Here is a 19,491-nt window from a genome sequence, read left to right on the forward strand (position 1 = left end):
CCACAGGCCCAGGGTCTCCACTGTCGTCATCAGCACCTGAAAATTATGCCTCAGCCGGGAAGCAGCATGCCCAGAATCTGAAACTTAGAATGGTGAAGCTGGAAGGTACCCCCAGAAACCACTTAGCCCAATGCCCTCATTTGACAGGTGAGAGAACTGAGGCCTAGAGAGGCCAGGGGCTGCTCCCGGGGTTACATAGCTACTGTATGTCAGAGCCAAGACCAGAGCATGGGTCTTCTGACGGCCACTGGCTTCCACACCCCACACTGCTGGTCTTGCTAAAAGAACCTTGAACCCACATCCTCTCGGCTGCCCCCTGCATGTCCACTCATGCCCATTCCAGCGACGGGCACCACCGCCAAATGCAGACTCTTACCTTGGAAACTCAACTCGAAGTCCTCAGAACCCGCCTGAAACGGCACAATGCCCCTCGGAGTGCAGAGGAAGACAGACTCCAGGTATGAGGAATCGACGCTCGAAATTTGCCGACTGTCGCCCTAATTAAAAAAAAAAAAAAAAAGTAAAGACTTTTAAGTAATGGTAGGCTTTTAAGTAATTTCTACCACTGTATGTTATGTAATTTTATTTTAGCCCTGGGATTTAAAGAGGGATTATCTTGCCTCCCAGACCAGATTATAAAGGCTCCCCTTTTATATAGTTTCCTCCATCCCAGGACCAGGAGGGAACAGTCTACACCAGGGGTGGGCAAACTTTTTGACTCGAGGGCCACAATGGGCTCTTAAACTGGACCGGAGGGCTGGAACAAAAGCATGGATGGAGTGTTTGTGTGAACTAATATAAATTCAAAGTAAACATCATTACATAAAAGGGTATGGTCTTTTATTTTTTTAGTTTTATTCATTTCAAACGGGCCGTAGTTTGCCCACGGCTGGTCTACACTGTAAGAACTACGCTTGGTGGATGCTGGAAAAATATAGCTCTTCACAATAATATTTTTTTAAGTACATTTTTATTTATTTCAGAGAGGAAGGAAGAGGGAGAGAGAGATAGAAACATCAGTGATGAGAGAGAATCATTGATCGGCCGTCTCTTGCATGCCCCACACAGGGGGATTGAGCCTGCAACCCAGGCATGTGCCCTTGACTGGAATTGAACCTGGGACCCTCCAGTCTGCAGGCCAATGCTCTTCTATCCACTGAGCCAAACCACTAGGGCTGCAAGAATCTTTTTACACCTTCCATAAAATAGGACCCAAGTGTACCGAGCAACTCAGACCCACCGTACGGACATCGTGTCTGCCCTGATCACAGAATCCAGCACTCTAGCACGAAGGAGACCCCGGTGGCTCTATTGGCCCACCACACGAGAAAGCAGGGCGAGCTGTGGTGAAGGCAGGGAAAGCTCCAGTGGGTGCACTGCTGTCCAAATGTAAATGACCCGCCCCTCCTCCTCCGCACCGAGCCAGAGTAAGCAAATACAATGGACTACGTCTCTAGTTAGTCCACAACACTGAAAAAGTACTTGAATTTGCCACTGACAGGGACTATATGAAAGGGACTAGAAGTAACACTGAAATATCAAGACATACTCTCAGGCCTCAAGACATTTATGAAGGGTCTGAATTCAGAATGGTGGGTAAAGGGAAGTATGTCGAATCTAGCAAGGGGGCAGGGGTGGTCCCCGTTGCACTGTCCCCATCTCTGGCAGGGGTGGCAGCCCACGGCAGACTGGATGTAAGACCCTATTAGCAGATATTGTACTCGTCACTTCTGACTGGTTCTTTCTTGTGGTTTTTATGTCCTTTTTAATGCTTACTGTCTCTTTCAGGTTCTCACTGAGATCACCCACTCTTCCCACCTTTAATCTCTGGAACCTGATGTCAGTAAAATGCAAATATTCCCCAACGCTTTTCCCTTAGCTTACTGAAAATTTCAATTATTTGGCATAAGAACCATTGAGACCTATAGTTTATTTTAACCAAAGCTAATTAACTTGACTTCGTCATTTCTATTTCCACGGACACCTCACAGAATCACTTTTAAGAAACTGCACTTTGCCCTAGCTGGTTTGGCTCAGTGGATAGCGTCGACCTGAGGACTGAAGGGTCCCAGGTTCGATTCTGATTAAGAGCACATGCCCGAGTTGCAAGCTTGATCCCCAGTAGGGGCGTGCAGGAGGCAGCCAATCAATGATTCTCTCTCCTCACTGATGTTTCTCTCTCCCTCTCCCTTCCTCTCTGAAATCAATAAAAATATATTTAAAAAAAGAGAAACTGCATGTTGACATCATCCTTGGCTTGATCATTAGAACCTGTACAAAGCTCAACATCATGGGAGAGTTCACCCCAAGGTGCTCCAGAGGCCAGCGCAGCAGAGAGGCGACAAAGGGGTCAAGACCCCAAGCTCTGAGCCCCTATCCTATTCCCCAGGGAAGTTCTGTTACTCCGTGTGCTCGTTGGGGTTCCGGGAAAGGTTGTTTGATAACCTGTACGGAGACTAGGGCAGCTGGGAAACCACGGGCTACGGGAGTGACTTGCGGAGAACCTCTCGCCACAGCACCCACGGTCCCTTCTTCCCGGCCCTGTGGCAGATGTTTTTCTCAGGCCCCATTAACAGAAAAAAGTGGTGCTGCTCCTGAGGAACTGGTGTGTTCTTCCCAGGGAGACACAGGGGTCCTGTGACAGCTTGCCTCTTTGTTTGCTTTGGCAGCCAGACAGCTCAGGGCCAGATTCACGGCTCATCAACCTCTAACTATGTCGAACCTTACGCTGGTGTTCCCTGTGCCCGTTCTGTCTTTGGCTTTAACTTCATCTCTTGCTTTTTTTTTTTAATCTCTTTCTCATCACTCTGCTTTCATTGGCTGCGTCAGTGTGCTCCCTCTCTCTCTTTCTCTCTTGTTTTAAAAACATACTTTTATTGATTTCGGAGAGGAAAGGAGAGGGAGAGAGAGATAGAAACATCAATGATCAGAGAAAATCATCAATCAGCTGTCTTCTGCACGCCCCACACTGGGGATTGAACCCGAAACCCAGGCATGTGCCCTGACTGGGAATCGAACCATGACCTCTTGGTTCATAGGTCAATGCTCAACCACTGAGCTACGTCAGCCAGACTCTCTTTCTCTCTTTTTAATCCTATGAATCAAAAAGAGGAAGGGACACTAGAGAGAAGCTCTGCTTCTCTAAATGTCTACCCCAATTGGCATGTCCCTACGTGGGCACGCCTCAAACGCTCCAGGCCCACCCTCTCAAGTTCCCCTGCATTCAGACAGGGAACCCTAGTGACCCTCTGTGTCAGCCTGCTGATCCTCCGCTCTCCCTGTTTTCTGGCGGGAAGCCGTGATCTGTACAGTTACGCACTAATACATAGAAAGCTATCTCAAGGTCCCACCCCAGTCCTTGACAGTGAGGGTAGGGGGGCATGCAGCGGACTCACATCTCAAGCGATTTCTTAAAAATAATATATGTCTTTGCTTATAATTGCAATCACAGTACATGCCTGCGAAAACAATGCCAATACAGTTGTGTATACTGTGAAAAGCACCACTTCCTCCACCACACCCACTCTCCATCGGTGACCATGGCGGCGTCAAACATGTTAGTCATGGTTTTCTCCTGGAGTTGGCAAGTTTAAACACGCGCCTCCAGGGGAGGAACGGAACTCACCTTCTCCCCATACGGAATCCATCTGTGACTTCCACTCTTCCAATACCAAATCCATTTTGTGGTGAAGACAGAATTATCCGGCCGTGTGACGGACGAAGGTGTGGAGAGACGTCGGATGGGATCAGAACCACAAGTCATTTTCTGGAAATTGATTTTTAAATTTCCGAAAGGAATGCTGACGAGGGGGAAAAGTTTAAAGTTAATCAAAATGCTTCATTGACCTCTGTTTTCTACAATCCGGTCTTCCCTAACAAAAGCACAGAACTGATATTTTAGAGCTAAAAGGGATCTTCAGATGTTCTTGATACACCTGCCGGTCTTACCACATAAAAGAAACAGCTAAAACACAGAGAGGTAATGTCACTTGCCTGCCCCACATATTCAATGGTATCACAAAATGCATTCTTTCCTCAAAAACTATCCCAAGTAAGACGGTGCCCACACAAAAAAACTGGTTCAGGGTTAGAAAGTGAGTTAGAAACTCACAGTAGGTCTATCAAAAGACCTTTTCATAGGTAATAATATTTTCATAATATTAAGACATTATGTGCCTTTTTCACTTACGTACACTCACAGGTGCACAGTAGAGTTTTCAAGAGGCCACATCGTGTGTGATTTCAAAATAGATTTCCAAAAATATAAAACAATGTCATTCTTCTCAATGAATTTTTGTTTTGGAAAACGGTTATTTTTAGTTATACATATCTACAGCTATAACTATGTGCACAAAACTGTGTAATTATATAAATGTAGTTAAATATTATTCATATTAACATGTAATGAATTTACTTTTAAATGAATCAATAATTTGTCTCAGTTTTGATTTTTACTATGATAAGTGTGGATAGCTATAATACATAAAATCAGAAGCTCTTTGGGATCCTCTATACATTTTAAGACTGTAAAGAGGTGGGTCCTGAGACTAAAAGGCTTGAGAATTATTGCTCCAAGAAGCACCTCCTTGATCAGTGGTTGTCAACCAGGAATGATTTTGTCCCCAGGGGGAATTTGCAATGTCTATAGACACTTTGGTTATCACAACTGACACCTAGTGGTTAAAGGCCAGCAATGCTGCTACACCAACCCCCTCCAAAAAGTTATTATATTAGTAGTAGTAGTAGTAGTAGTAGTAGTAGTATTTTCTGGTCCAAAAGTAAATAGTGCTAAGGTTAAGAAACCCTACTTCAAATTTATCTGGGGAGGGGGTGAAATTCACCTACAAACAAGAAAATAGCTGATGCCACCCTCTAGTGGCCAAATGCAGCAGCAGAATCTCCACCAAAAATTCACTAAACTTGCAGATGATGAAATGTATGAGATTTGTTTTTCCCCCCAAGGAATTTCCTTATTAAACTAGGAATGCATCTTATAAATATTGTCATATGTGGTATCACCTATTTCAGCCCTGACAGAATCAGAGATATCAGGGTCTAGGAGAAAGAAAACAGCAAACAAAAAGGAAGTTACAAAATGCTAAAAGTTACAACAAAATTCTGCACTGGAACTATATGAAATTGCTCAAATCATATTCTAAAACTGTGAAATTAAGCCAAAGGCTCTTTTGAGGTAATCATTTAGTACTTTTAATCGTTCTTTCATAATCTGGTAGAAATATAAACCGACCTCTGCATGGTGTTTATTTGCACGACACAATGACAAATATTAACTAAACTAATAATCGTGTCACTGTTTACTTTGCATGAGTCAGCAAATATTCTCAGAATCCCTAGCATTATCCAGGCTCTGCGTGACTTCAAATCCACTCTTTTTTTTTTTTTTTCCTTAACTCAGTAGGCGTTTGCTGTTTTTATCTAAAACTTGAACGGGATTCTGAAGGAAAATTGTGTCTTCTTCCCATAAGCCTAACACTATGCTTTCCTTTGATGATACTGTGAATCTCACAAGCCAGAGTCCAGCCACCAACTTACATGCAGATTTGGGGGTCACAATAGGCCTTCTCAATACTCTCCATGGGCTGGAGGTCCACCCAGGTGTTTGCATTCATCACCTGCCACCGGTAGGGCAGGTGGAAGTGAACCTTGCTGCAGCCTTCTACAAAGACAGAGAGGAGGGCTCAGTGGGACTGTAACCAATTCAACTAAGGCCACTGCCAACGTTCCCATCGAGGCCTGCCTTTCCCACACAGCCAGGACCGCATGCAGGCACATGCTGTCTGTCTCCACCTTTGCTCATGCTGGCTGCTGCCTGCACTGCCCCATAACCGTACTTCCAGGTTCCTTTATCACCCACAGAGACTCATCAGAAAACAACAATTCTCCACTCCCCAAACAGTCCCTTTACCCACATGAAGATCTGAGGTCATTCTAAATGTACAGTTACCCTTTGTATCTCTCCCTCTCCCTTCCTTTCTGAAATAAATATATATATATATATATATAATATATATATATTTTAAATCTATATGTATTTTATGACAATGAAAAAGAAAATTTTAAGTTAAAGACTTTTGAATTAGAGAGCACAGGGCAGAATCCTCCTCTTCAAAGGCAAAAAAACAAGTGATCAAGAAGACGAAATCAGACATGATGTCCAAGCCTGGGACAGAGGAAGGAAGGGGAGAAGAGATATCAAAGTGAGAGGACAGGAATTCATCCCAAGCACAGTCCCATGGGAATAATTTCTATAGGAAGCCTGGGGGGAGGGAACAGTGACCAGGTGTGGCTCCTCAGCTGGAATGACCAACAGATGACTGGGCCGGTGGAGCACAGGTGTCTTTAGTATGCATGGCCACAAGAGAGACAATAAATATACAGTGGGACCTTGACTTACGAGTGTCCCGACTAACAAGTTTTTTGAGATACCAGCTGTCTCTCGGCCGATTTTTTGCATTGAGTTGATAGAGTAATTTGGGTTAACGAGCTCTTTAACGAGCTCGGTCTCGGAACAAATTAAACTTGTAAGTCAAGGCCCCACTGTATATATAAAAGGCTAATATGCAAAGTGTCCCCTCGGGAGTTCAATTGCTCACTACGACATGCGCTGACCACCAGGGGGCAGTGCGGAACGAAGGAAGGCCAGCAGCCAGAAGGCCCCAATCGGCCCTGATAGCCGGCCAGGCCTAGGGACCCTACCCATGCACGAATTTTGTGCACCGGGCCTCTAGTGCTAAATAATGACAGGAAATGAATTTTGAAAAGGGTGTCTGCTAGGATTCCTTTGTTTTTTGAATTTGTTGTTTGTTTGCTTGTTTTTAGTACATAAAAAGATAGGTCCCTGAATGAGCATAATATTTCACCTAAAACTGAATTGCAAAAGAAGAAAGTATACTAGCATGCATTGGTGAAGAACACAGGCAGGCTGGGCAGTTTAGGGTCAAAATCCAACCTGCCTACTTGTACATATAAAATCGTAACATCTGCATGCCTCCAGGTTCCCCATCTGTAAAATGGGTTAGCAAGAGAACCTATTTCTAGGGTTGGTGTCAAGTTTAAAGAAGATGCATGTAATGTCCTTAGCACTATGCCTCACACATAGTAAATGCTTAGTAAATGTTAGCCATACCACTATTAATAGTTTCTACTTCTAGAAAGACCTTAAGTTACTCACTAGATTGACAACTCTTATTCAGATGGTCAAGACAAATTTCCTTTGAACCAGGATCATCCATGGTATTTGTGACGTCAGATACAGAATCTGTAAAACAGAAGAGGAGGCATGTATGCTGATCTTAATTTTAAACCAAAAATCGAGACACCTGATCTCACAGTGGGAGAGAATATCCAAAACTGGGCCATGGTCAAGAAAATTCCTGATTGATGTGTTGCTCATAACAAGCCCTCCATAAAAACAAACGTGAATATTAGGGTCACATGCCAGTGATGTTGACTTCTTAAACCATGGTCAAACCATCCCTGTTCTCAATATATGTAGCAGTTTATTCCATACTCTTCTACTGGTAGGTCCTTCCACCTTCTAAGTCAGTCTCCTTACCGGTACCACCCCTTAACTCAAACCCTCTAAAACTCGATGCCCTTTAATAGCTGCTGGGGAACATCCTAAGCGAAACTGCCAGCCACAGGGGCTCTGCTGCAGACACGACATGGGGCCCCTTTTGTCCTTCAGTGACTTACTCAACGCACAGCCGGGTGTCCTCCTGGCAAGCTCGCTGGCAGAGGTGACAGGCATTTGAGCAGAGTTCCGATCATGGGCCGCAGCGGCTGTAGCTCTATTGTTTGAGGAAGGTGTCAAAGGTGGTCCTTTGGGCACAGTGCTCACTACTGTGTGGGCAGTGGTCTCCCCCAGCATGCGCAGGATCTGGGGTCTCAGATACGGACTTGCAGAGCCTAACACATCTTTATCGACTCTGGCTCTGACTGCCGATGTTAAGTCAAAATCAGTGGCATCAGTAGATTCATATATAACTTTAGTCGAGCCATTTGTTGTGTTGTGGAAAAATACCTGCTCTCTGTGTTTACCATCATCTACAATGATGGGGTCAAGAGTAGGGTGAGTGGTTCTGATTTCCTGATTCCTAGGTAATGAATTTTCTCTCTGCCTACTGGTTGCGGTTTTGTAATTTAAAGATCTCGTGGACATGGTATCTGTGGCCATCCCATCCAAATTATTATTTGAAAGTGGGAAATGCTGGACTTCTGGATTCCCACTTCTGCCCTCAATATTCATGTGGCCCGGGGACAGCATGCCCACACCTTTTCTGGTGGTCACGGTGTCAGGTGTTTGCAGAGAACCAAGAGGAGAATATGAGGCAGCCTGACTCGGAGAAAACAAATTCTCTCTACTGGTGCCTTGGTCATTCGGCCAGGATGGGGGCACCTTCTGGTTGAAAGTGGGTGTCAAATCAGAAGTGAGGTGACTGCTGGCGGTACTGTCATAGAAGAGGTCCTCTAGACTGCCATTCTCTGAAAACCTCTGGGTTCCTCCCACTGGCCTGCTTCCTCCCAGATTGGCGGCCTTGGGTGAGGCTGAGGAAGGCTGAGGGCCATCTTGACTTCCCAAATGCTTGAACTTGCAGGTGAGATCCTCTACAGGCACATCATCCCGGGGAGACCTGCGGCCGATCTGATCTGCACTGGGTGTGCTGGGTGTCTCAGTTGAAGCTGGGGCAGATGGAAGGAACTCCTGACTGGCCTGAAAGAACCTATCTCTACTCTTGCTTCTTCCTCTAGCTGCTGGGTCCCGGTTACGTGAAGGACCTAGGAAAAGACAAAAACAATGAAAAGTAGTGTTAAAATGATTGAGTTCTTTTTAAAATATATATATGTTTCTATTGATTTTAGAGAGAGAGGGAGAAAGGGATAGAGAGATAGAAATATCAATGAGAGAGACATTGATCAGCTGCCTCCTGCACGCCCCCACTGGGGATTGAGTCCGCAATCTGGGCATGTGCCCTGACCGGGAATGGAACCAATCACCTTATGGCTCATGTTCGACATTCAACCATTGAGCCTTATCAACTGGGAAACATGATGGAGTTCTGACTACAATTCCTCTCAGCCTTTCCAGGTTTGCTATCCATGTTCTATCAAATTACTTATCCTAATGTGGTGTGTCAAAATCCTGAGAAGGGCATTCATGGTGATGAAGGCATCCTGCCATTCCATACACAGCAGAAAACACCAGGCCGCCAACAAGAAGGGTCAGGCTGACCCTGGCTCTGTTAGCTTCACTCCTGGGACTCAGACGTAGCTCCCAAGCCCCCAAACGCTTAGGTGGGGCTCCCCACCACTGATAGGGTGAATGGAGAGGCAGATTAGTGCAAATTAGGCAGGAGTTTCCAAAAATCATCTAGATTTTGCTCATATTGTGATGTGGATGTACCTAACAAGTTAAGAATTCATAAAACTTAAACCAAAAAAATGAAATGACAGTGTAAAGGTCTAAATTCACTTAAACTAGAAAGTTTCCCAAGTTCTCCAACTTGCTCCCTCCCACCCCACCCAATACCCAAACTTAAGCAAGCAATATCAAAAAGAATTGGTGTCTCTACAACCTTAAGCCACATCCCTGGGAAGCAGATAGGAGGAAGTGTATGACACACATGTGTTTGTGAGTGTATGTGAAGTGTGTGCATGTGGTATGCATGTGTGGTGTGTGCAGTGTGCATGAGTGTTTATGTGTGTGAGTTGTGCTATTCTGTGTACGGAAGGTTTTTTCTCTTCCAAACCAGAGGGCAGCAGGAACATAGTAAAAGCAAACATCCTCCTCCTGTCAACAAAGTAGTTACTTAAGTAGATTAACTGGAAGTGATAATAAAGATCTCTCTCACATACAGTAAATTCATATTGGCATAGACACAGAGAACACACTGGTGATTGCCAGAGGGCAGGGGGTTAGGGGACTGGGTAAAAAGGTGAAGGGACTGAGAAGTACAGATTGGTAGGTACAAAATAGTCAAAGGGATGTAAAGTACAGCATAGGGAATACAGTCAATAATCTATACTAATAAAAGGGTAATATGCTAATTAGACCGGATAGACCAGACATCCTTCCAGACAAAGCCGCAGTGGCTGTGAGGGCCGCCAGTGGCAGCAGGAGAGGAGTGATGGGGGCAGTGCCTTCCCCTGATCAGCCTGGTAGCCTCCTGCAGAGGGAAGCGGGCCTAAGCCATCAGTAGAACATCCCCTGAGGGCTCCCGGACTGTGAGAGGGGACAGGCGGGGCTGAGGGACCCGCCCCCCCCCCCACCAGTGCATGAATTTCCGTGCACCGGGCCTCTAGTGTTTTAATAACTATGTATGATGCCAGGTAGGTACTAGAAATAGGGGGGAATATGTAAAGGATATGATTGTCTAACCACATGCTGTACACTAGAAACTAATACAAAATAATATTTTTTAAATAAATAACCCTGGCCGGTGTGGCTCAGTTGGTTGAGCGCCATCCCATGCACCGAGAGGTCAGATTCAATTCCCAGTCAAGGCACATGCCTGGGTTGAGGGCTCAATTCCCAGTAGGGAACATGCAGAAAGCAGCAGATTGATGTTTCTCTCTCATCAATGTTTCTCTCTCCTCTCTCTCTCTCTCTCTCTCTCTCTCTCCTTCTCCCTTCCTCTCTCACTAAAATGAATAAAAACATATTTTTTTAAAAAAGAAAAAGTAAATAAATAAATTCATATTGGAAAACAACGCCAAAAACCAGCACTCTAGATGTTCCCCTGTTGTGAGAGTACCATGGTGCGGGAGAGAAGACATCAGATGTAGGATCAGAACACGAGTTCTGCCACTGCCCAGTGGTGTGAGGCCTTGGAAACATTTCTTTTATTTATTCATAGCATTGCCCTTCACTCTCCTAAAACTGACTTAAGGCTGCTTGCAATAAAAGTCACTTAACATTTCCAAGACCCAGTTTCCTCCTCCATTAAGTGAGGCTAACAACACTCCTGCCTTTCTTTGCTATTTTGCTGTGAGGAGCAAGTCCTTTCCTTGTAAACTATAAAGCATTTCTCAAATATAAGGAAGTTCAATTGTTTATTACCTCTCATAGAATCTTAGAATTATGGGGGGAGTGGGGGGTGGGAAGAGTTGCCAGGGAGAGGCCAATCGGGGAAAAAGGAGACATATGTAATACTTTAATCAATAACAACAACAACAAAAAGAATCTTAGAATTATGTATTCTGTTTGCTTCACAAAATTCGCCTCTTCAACATCCACCTCATCAAGACATTAAAAATTGGCAAGTGTTCCTACCATTAAACAATATAAAAATGCTTAAGAAATAGTACCGCTCACTTTACACCCATTAGGATGACTAATATTAAAAAAAAAAAACAAAAAAAAAAAACAGAAAATTACAAGTGCTGGCAAGGAGATGGAGATATTAGAACCCTTGTGCATTGCTGGTGGGATGTAAAAGAGTGCAGTTACTGAGGAAAATGGTCTGGAAGTTCCTCAAAAAAATTAAGCAGAGTTACCATGTGATCCAGCAATCCCACTTCTGAGAACATACACAAAAGCATTGACAGCAGCGTCTCAAAGAGATATCTGTATACCCGTGTTCAAAACAGCGTTACCACATTCCCAGTAGCCACAAGGTAGAAGCAACCCAAATATCTATGATGAGTGGATAAACATGTGGGGCATACATACAACAGAATATTATTCAGCTTTAAAAAGGAAGGACATTCTCACACAGGCCACAGCCTAAAGGAACTTGGAGGACCTTATGCAAAGTGAAATAAGGCGGTCACAAAAAGACAGATACTGTGTGATTCCACTCACAGGAGTCAAATTCAAAGAAACAGAAACCAGATGGTGGTTAACAGGAACTGAGAGGAGGAGGAAATGGAAAGTGATTCTGAGAGTTTGGTTTTGGAAGATGAAAAGAGGTCTGGAGACTGGTTGCACAACAATGTGAATGTACTTAATGCCACTGAGCACTTAGAAATGATCAAGACGGTAAATTTTATATTAAGTGCATTTTTACACAATTATTGTTGTTGTTCATCTGCACCCTAGGATATTTTTCCCGTTTATTTTTAGAGAGAGTGGAAGGGAGAGAGGAATGAGAGAGAGAGAGAGAGAGAGAGAGAGAGAGAGAAACATCAATGCGAGAAAGACACATCGATTGGTTTCCTCATGCATGTGCCCCGGCCAGAGCTGGGGATCAAGCCTGCAACCCAGGTACATGCCAATGACAGGAACTAAACCCAATATTCTTCAGTACATGGACAAATGCTCTAACCACTGAGCACACCCACCAAAGCATAATATATTTATAACTTTTAAAAAATATATATTTTACTGATTTTTTACAGAGAGGAAGGAAGAAGGATAGAGAGTCAGAAACATCCATGAGAGAGAAACATTGATCAGCTGCCTCCCGAACACCCCCCACTGGGGATATGCCCACAACCAAGGCACATGCCCTTGACTGGAATCGAACCTGGGACCCCTGAGTCCACAGGCCGACGCTCTATCCACTGAGCCAAACCGGCCAGGGCCATAACTTTTTTAAGGAAGGAAATTCTGACATGGATTGGATGAACCTTGAAGACATTATGCTAAGTGAAATAAGACAGTCACAAAAAGACAAATACTGTATGATTCCATTTCTATGATATTCCTGGAGTAATCAATTTCATTGAGACAGAAAGGAAAATGGTTCCCAAGGGCGGGGGAAATAGGGTTATTGCTTAATGGGCACAGAATTTGTTTGGGAAGATGAAAAAGTTTTGGAGCCCTAACCGGTTTGGCTCAGTGGATAGAGCGTCAGCCTGCCGACTGAAGGGTCCCAGGTTCGACTCCGGTCAAGGGCATGTACCTTGGTTGTGAGCACATCCCGAGTAGGGGGTGTGCAGGAGGCAGCTGATTGATGTTTCTCTCTCATCGATATTTCTAACTCTCTATCCCTCTCCCTTCCTCTCTGTAAAAAAAATCAAAATATATTAAAAAAAAAAAAGTTTTGGAGATGGATGACGGTGATTCTTGCACATAATGTGAATGAATGTACTTAATGCCACTGCACTGTCTTAAAATGGTTAAAACAGTCAATTGTATCTTCTACTTTACCGCAACTTAAAAAATAACAAACACATTTTTAAAGAAACAGTACTGAGAACAATAAAATAAATTGCATGTATTAATGCTAAAATTCCTATGGTAATTGTATTGTGGTTTATGTAAGAGAATGGCCTTGCCTTGAGGAGGTACATGCTCAGATATTTAGGTGTGGAGTCTCCTGATGACAGCATACCTCAAATGTTTTAAACACAAAAATGTTATACGTGTGAGCATATATATGGACAGAGATAGAAAGCGATGAAACAATTGTGACAAAAATGTAAACAACTGGTTAATCTAAAAAAAACCATATATTTTTTATTTTTTAAGAAAAAGCTTTATCAAGTAGCTTTTAGAAAAATAATAAACAGCCCTAGCCGGTTTGGCTCAGTGGATAGAGCGTCGGCCTGCGAACTGAAAGGTCCCGGGTTCGATTTCGGTCAAGGGCACATGCCCGGATTGTGGGCTCGATCCCCCAGTGGGGGACTTACAGGAGGCAGCCGATCCACCATGATTCTCTCTCATCACGGATGTTTCTATCTCTCTCTCCCTCTTCCTTCCTCTCTGAAATCAATAAAAATATATTTAAAAAACAAACAAACACACAAATGTATAAAAAAAAGAAAAGAAAATGATAAACATTTTTTTAAAACCTGATTGGTTTTTAATTACTGTATCATTTTCCATACAAACAGCTGTAAGTAAGTCGACTTTTGCCCACCCCTGTGATTATGTAAAAGTTGTGTATGAATGTGGACAAGGTCTCAAAGGGAAAATGAAGAGGGTTTTACGTGGTGAGGTAGAGTGATTGTAGGTGATTTTTCTTTCCTTGTGATTTCTCTTTATTCCATTAAAAAGTAGAAAGTATATCCCTGGCCGATGAGGCTCAGTCCATTGAGCGTCATCACATGCACCATGAAAATTGTGGCTCAATCCCCAGGAGGCACGATCAATGTTAGATTCTCACATTGATGTTTTTCTCTCTCTCTCTCTCCCTTCTTCTCTCTCTAAAAATCAATAAAAACATATATATTTTTACAAGTAGACAGGGTTCACCTCTCAACCCGGGCCTTCTCCGGTTGTGCTTGTTGTTGCAGATGTCCTGGATGTTCTGCACCACTTCCCGGCTCAGTCCATGCTCCCTCATCATCTCCAGTACCTTCCTGTCCATTAGGTTATGAGACCGGAGGCAGTTGGTAAAACCACAGTTCCCTCGGGTGAAGTGTTCACAGATGTGGAGTCTTTCGCACATGGGCTGATGGCCACAAATCTGCTTTCGACCTTCTCCCTTATAGCTTTTGCATATCTACAGAGGAGAGAATGAGAGTCAGAGACAAAAATCCTTCCTGTGTCTGCTACACATTCATTAAGGCAAGTTTGACTACACAGAAATTTCAGAAGCATATACCAAAGGGGACAATGCATGCGTATGCCACCGTCTTTAATGACTTATATTCAATTGATCATGACTTTGGGGCAGAAGGAACCTGCGGACTCACTAAAAGAAATATGAATTTGATAATCCTTTGGAAGAATCAGAGTAAAATGGTGAGCTACAGATAGGACCAAACAGGACCCAAGGTGAGCCCTACATTATGAGGGCACCTCCAGGAGGAAGGCCCACCTGTAGATATCAATTCATTAAGAAGTCAGGCGGGTCTTACTTGCAACTGTTGAAAATACAGAATCAAGTCTCTACCAGACAGAATGTGGCAAAGCTTCTCAAAAGATCAACCAAAGAAGATAATTTTGTATGGCTATGGAAGTAGGTATATCTAGTTCTACAGAGATGTAGTTCCTACTGAAAGGAGGGCAGAAGAAACATTATTATGCCTGAGGCCAGGCCATCTGATGCAGGACTGGAGGACGCTAGTTTAAAAGTCTGCAGATGCCCGGCTGGCGTGGCTCAGTGGTAGAGCGTCAACCTATGAACCAGGAGGTCACAGTTTGATTCCCAGTTAGGGCACATGCCCAGGTTGTGGGCTCGATCCTCAGTGTGGGGTGTGCAGGAGGCAGCCAATCAATAATTCTCTCTCATCATTGATATTTATCTCTCTCTCTCTCTCTCTCCCCCTTCCTCTCTGAAATCAATAAAAATATTTTTTAAAAAACCAAAAATAAATAAATAAATAAAGCGAGCAAGCATTCAATTAGTCCTACTACTGCATTTTCAGATCACACTTGCTCACACCAGGCTCCCTAGCAGCCTAGCAGAGGAGACATTCCAGACTCCAATTCTTATAAACCTTCAAGCAGGAAGTAAAATTGCTGGAATCTCTTAGGTCATTCAACAAAAGCCATCTGTTGGTGTTGCCCCGTGAGAGCCCTGGTGCTGAGTTCCTTCCTGGTCTTACTCCAACACATCCATGATACAACACTGCCAATTATATATTCTTCCTGCTTTTTAAACCAAGGAATCATAACTTACCTCAGGCATAAAAAAAGGGTCACTTTGGACGAGAAGCACTGCTAATTCTTCTTTGTTCAGTCCAGAGATCTGATGACGTTTCAGGACTATAAAGTTCGCTTCTGAGAGAACATCGTGAGAATATTTGCACAAATGTCTGGGGGGAAAAATGACAATTGTCAGTATTTCCAATTCACAAACATTTTTAAAAATCATCCAGGGAACTTTCAGTCATTGGAAATCAAGACCCACATCCTTTGATAACTAGTACAGGTTGGTCCTGCTTAGAAATCGCACTTTAAAAATATAAATTGATGGCCCAGAATGGCTCAGTTGGTTGGAGCATCCTCCCATGCACCAAAGGGTTGCCCGTATAATTCCCAGTCAGGGCATAATTCAACCCTCAGTCAGGGCACATTTCGAGGGCAGCCAATGAATGTTTCTCGCTCATCGATGTTTCTATCTCTCTCTAGCTCCCTTCCTCTCTCTCTAAAAGCAATTTTTAAAAACATATTTAAAAAAAAACCTGAAACCAATTTATTAGAAATGATTGCTCAACGAGAGACAAAGAATAATGAGAATAACACATTTATGGACTGACTATAGAGTCAGGGAGAAAACTGAATTCCATTTATCCAAGATTTTAATTACACAAAAGTGTTCATTGCTTTATTTCTTCTTCATCTTATATATCAATGTATACGTGTATAATTTGTGACTATAAAGGAATGTAACGAGCTCTTAATGGTAGAATTCAAAGAAGTCTACAGAAAGAGATAAAAACCCCCTTCACTTTAAGTCTTTGATTATGTAGGTCAACACTATCCCGAATAGAATTTTCTCTGACAATGAGATTGCTCTCTCATCCAAGTTTTCCAAGATGTAAGTCCTACATGGCTACTGAGCATTTAAAATAGAGCTAGTGAGACTTAGGAACTGCATTTTTTATTTACTTTATTTTAATTAATTTAAATTGGAATAGCCACATATAACTAGTGGCCACCATACTAAGTGGCAAAGATTTAGATCTTGGCTATTCAAAGTGTGGTAGGAGAACCAGTAGCACCTGGGAGCTTGTCAGAAATTTAGAATCTCAGGCCCTACCCTAGTCCTACTGAATCAAAATCCATCTTCCAACAATATCTCCAAATGATGAAATCACATTGAAGTCCAAGACGCACTGACTTAGCTCACTGAGAAGCCCTGAGAACACTGATAGTTTCATCGGACAAACAAGAATTTGACAGTTAGCAATGTCTACATAACAAACTCATTACACTTTTTAATCTACATATGCTACCTAATGTATCACCAAAGTTCTCAGATTTATGATTTTAATAGTTATTAATATGATGGGATATTGCCCTGGTGGGGTTGCTCAGTTGGTTTGAGTGTCGTTCGGATACGCCAAGGTTTCAGGTTCGATCCCCAGTCAGGATACATAAAAGAAGCAACCAGCCCTAGGTTTGGCTCAGTGAATAGAGTGTCGGCCTGTGGACTGAAGGGTCCCAGGTTCGATTCCGGCCAAGGGCACATGCCCGGGTTGTGGGCTCGATCCCCAGTGGGGGGCATGCAGGAGGCATCAATGACTCTCTCTCATCATTGATGTTTCTATCTCTCCCTCTTGCTTCCTCTCTGAAATCAATAAAGAAATATATTTTTTAAAAAGAGGAAGCAACCAATCAAAATCAATCAATAAAAAATATATATGATGGGATGTTCTATTTTCTAGTTTGCACAACCATTATCAAATTATCAGGTGGTTAGGTTATGGCCAGATTTTCACTATATAAATAGTGTGACTACAATTACCTTTATACAAATAACCTCTCTTCCTGTCTGTTATTTTCCTGGGGTTATTCCTTTGGGAGTATTCCCCAAAGGACACAATTATTTTCTTGGCAGCTTGTGTTTCATTTGGATCTACTGCTCTCCAGAAAACATACCAATATGTGAGAGTGATTATTTCCCCACAAGCACATTAACATTGAGTTTTATTATTTTGCTATTTCAAATAGGTATGAATTAGACTTATATTTTTAATTTGCACTTAATAAATATTGCCATTTATTTGCCTTGTTCTATTTTCCTTATTGAGAATTAAATTCTTTAACAGTTCTCCTTCGTTTCCCAAATAGTAAACATTTATCTGTTGCCACTATTTTTTTAGTTCATTATTACTATGAAAAAAGAAATGCCAATGACTTTGCAAAATGATCTTGCTGAAACTGATCATTTGTTTTTAAATGTAAACATCTAAGGTAAAAGTTATTCTCTAAGAATTCATCTTTGAAAGTCACTCATTCTCTGCTGCCGCCTGTGTGTAAGGCATTTCTGATATTCTCTGGAATTGCCTTCAGATCTAGCAGTGGAGCCTTCATGAGAAAAATCACAGAATCGGTAACCGCCAGCCCCCTTACAACCCTGCAGCCCTCCCACGCACCCTGCTTCTCAGAGAAGTCAAGGGCAGCTAGCCAGGCTCTGGCACCGCCTCTATCCCAGCCATTTTCTCAGGCGGCCCTTGCTTTCTCCACCAGGTGGCCCTGGCTTTCAGCCATTTCTGGCACTTCTAGATAAGGCTGACCTCAGCTTTCTGCTTGCTTTGGGTTCTGTGGTTTCAGATAACTGCTCCCCAGCAACCCTCACCACCCAGAGCCCTCAGCAGCTGGGCGAAGACTCCACCTTATCACTCCCTCAAGCCCCATGGGAGGGAGTGATCTGAAGAGAATCTACAGCAGGAAAGGCCCAGCCTCCAGCCCAGAACAGAAAGCCCCTCCATCACAGCTTTAGGATGTGTGTGAGCCTCATTACCTCATAGGGCATCTCACTCCACTGGCCGTTGCCATTAATGATCCTCTTGATATGGAGCTGAAAAGAACCTCATTGAAACACCCCACCACTAGCTAGACAGGTTCTGCCCTCTGCCTGGGAGATAAGTAACAAGTGTTTATCAGAGGGAATTAAGAATCTTTTTCCCTTTAGCTCTAATCCAGACATCCTGAACACAGAGCCAAGACTATGGCACCTCTCCTGCCACCTAAAAAGGGTCATAGAAGAGGACCCAGCCCTCTCCAGGTCCCAGAGAGACACAGCTTTGGTCACAACTAGGTGTCTGTCATGTCCTAACGGAGGAGTGGGGCACTTCCAAGGTCCCTGGAGTCAGCATTTCCTCTAAATACTACAGGCAACCAGGCGGCCTAATGGGGGCTCCTCTGCTGGAAGCCTGCATTCCAGGGTTTTCCAAGCCCAGCCAGGACACTCCTGCCTGAGGAAGAGCCCACCCAACACACGCTGCCCATCCAGTTTCACTTCTCATTTCCCTTCTCCATCCTCGGGCAAACCGCTCGCTCCTCTAGATTCCAGGATACGCACCTTGAACCCAGCCTCAGTCTGCAACATCTATGTCTAGCCTTGGTTTCTGACCTGCAGCCCCCACCCCCCACCCCCCACCCCGTCCCTCGGAAACCCTGCTCAGTTTCCCCACATTCCCTAGACTTCTCTATCTTTGCCCTAATTTCAGCATATTGATCAGCCACAGGGTGGGGGGTGGGATTGTGCTCACCTATTTGGGGGTAAGACCGGAAGTACAGAAACTAACATTTATTACATATTCACTAAGTGACAGGAACTTTGTTATTTAATTTATTTGTCACAATAATCCTAAGGTAACAGTATACTGTTTACTTTGGGAAACTAAGGCTGGGTAAAATGAGAATTCAAAGATGACTCAAATACCCAGATCTCAAAACACAAACCAAAACCTAATCTGGACAAACAAAAATAGACATCTGAAACTTTTCCAAGTCAGAAAGGAAAAAAGAAGGAAAAAAAGCACCATTCTGGATTACTTAAGCCCCTGTACTAAATGGAAAACTGAGAGCAGAGTCCAAGGAGAGAGGATGCGTATAAACCAGTGGTCGGCAAACTCATTAGTCAACAGAGCCAAATATCAACAGTACAACGATTGAAATTTCTTTTG

At 43.4% G+C, this 19,491-nt stretch overlaps 1 protein-coding gene across 1 annotated transcript in view; it reads right to left on the minus strand.

Annotated features, from left to right (window-relative positions):
• Nucleotides 1-19,491, minus strand: part of ZC3HAV1 (zinc finger CCCH-type containing, antiviral 1) — a 54,579-nt gene that overhangs the window by 19,304 nt on the left and 15,784 nt on the right. The window contains 7 exon segments of the mRNA XM_014466665.2: nt 377-497; nt 3,626-3,800; nt 5,554-5,677; nt 7,193-7,279; nt 7,717-8,799; nt 14,162-14,411; nt 15,534-15,669. Of these exon segments, the coding sequence (XP_014322151.1) occupies nt 377-497; nt 3,626-3,800; nt 5,554-5,677; nt 7,193-7,279; nt 7,717-8,799; nt 14,162-14,411; nt 15,534-15,669 (1,976 nt within the window).

Source organism: Myotis lucifugus, unplaced genomic scaffold (genome assembly GCF_000147115.1).
Source record: "Myotis lucifugus unplaced genomic scaffold, Myoluc2.0 scaffold_351, whole genome shotgun sequence".
Taxonomy (NCBI): domain Eukaryota; kingdom Metazoa; phylum Chordata; class Mammalia; order Chiroptera; family Vespertilionidae; genus Myotis; species Myotis lucifugus.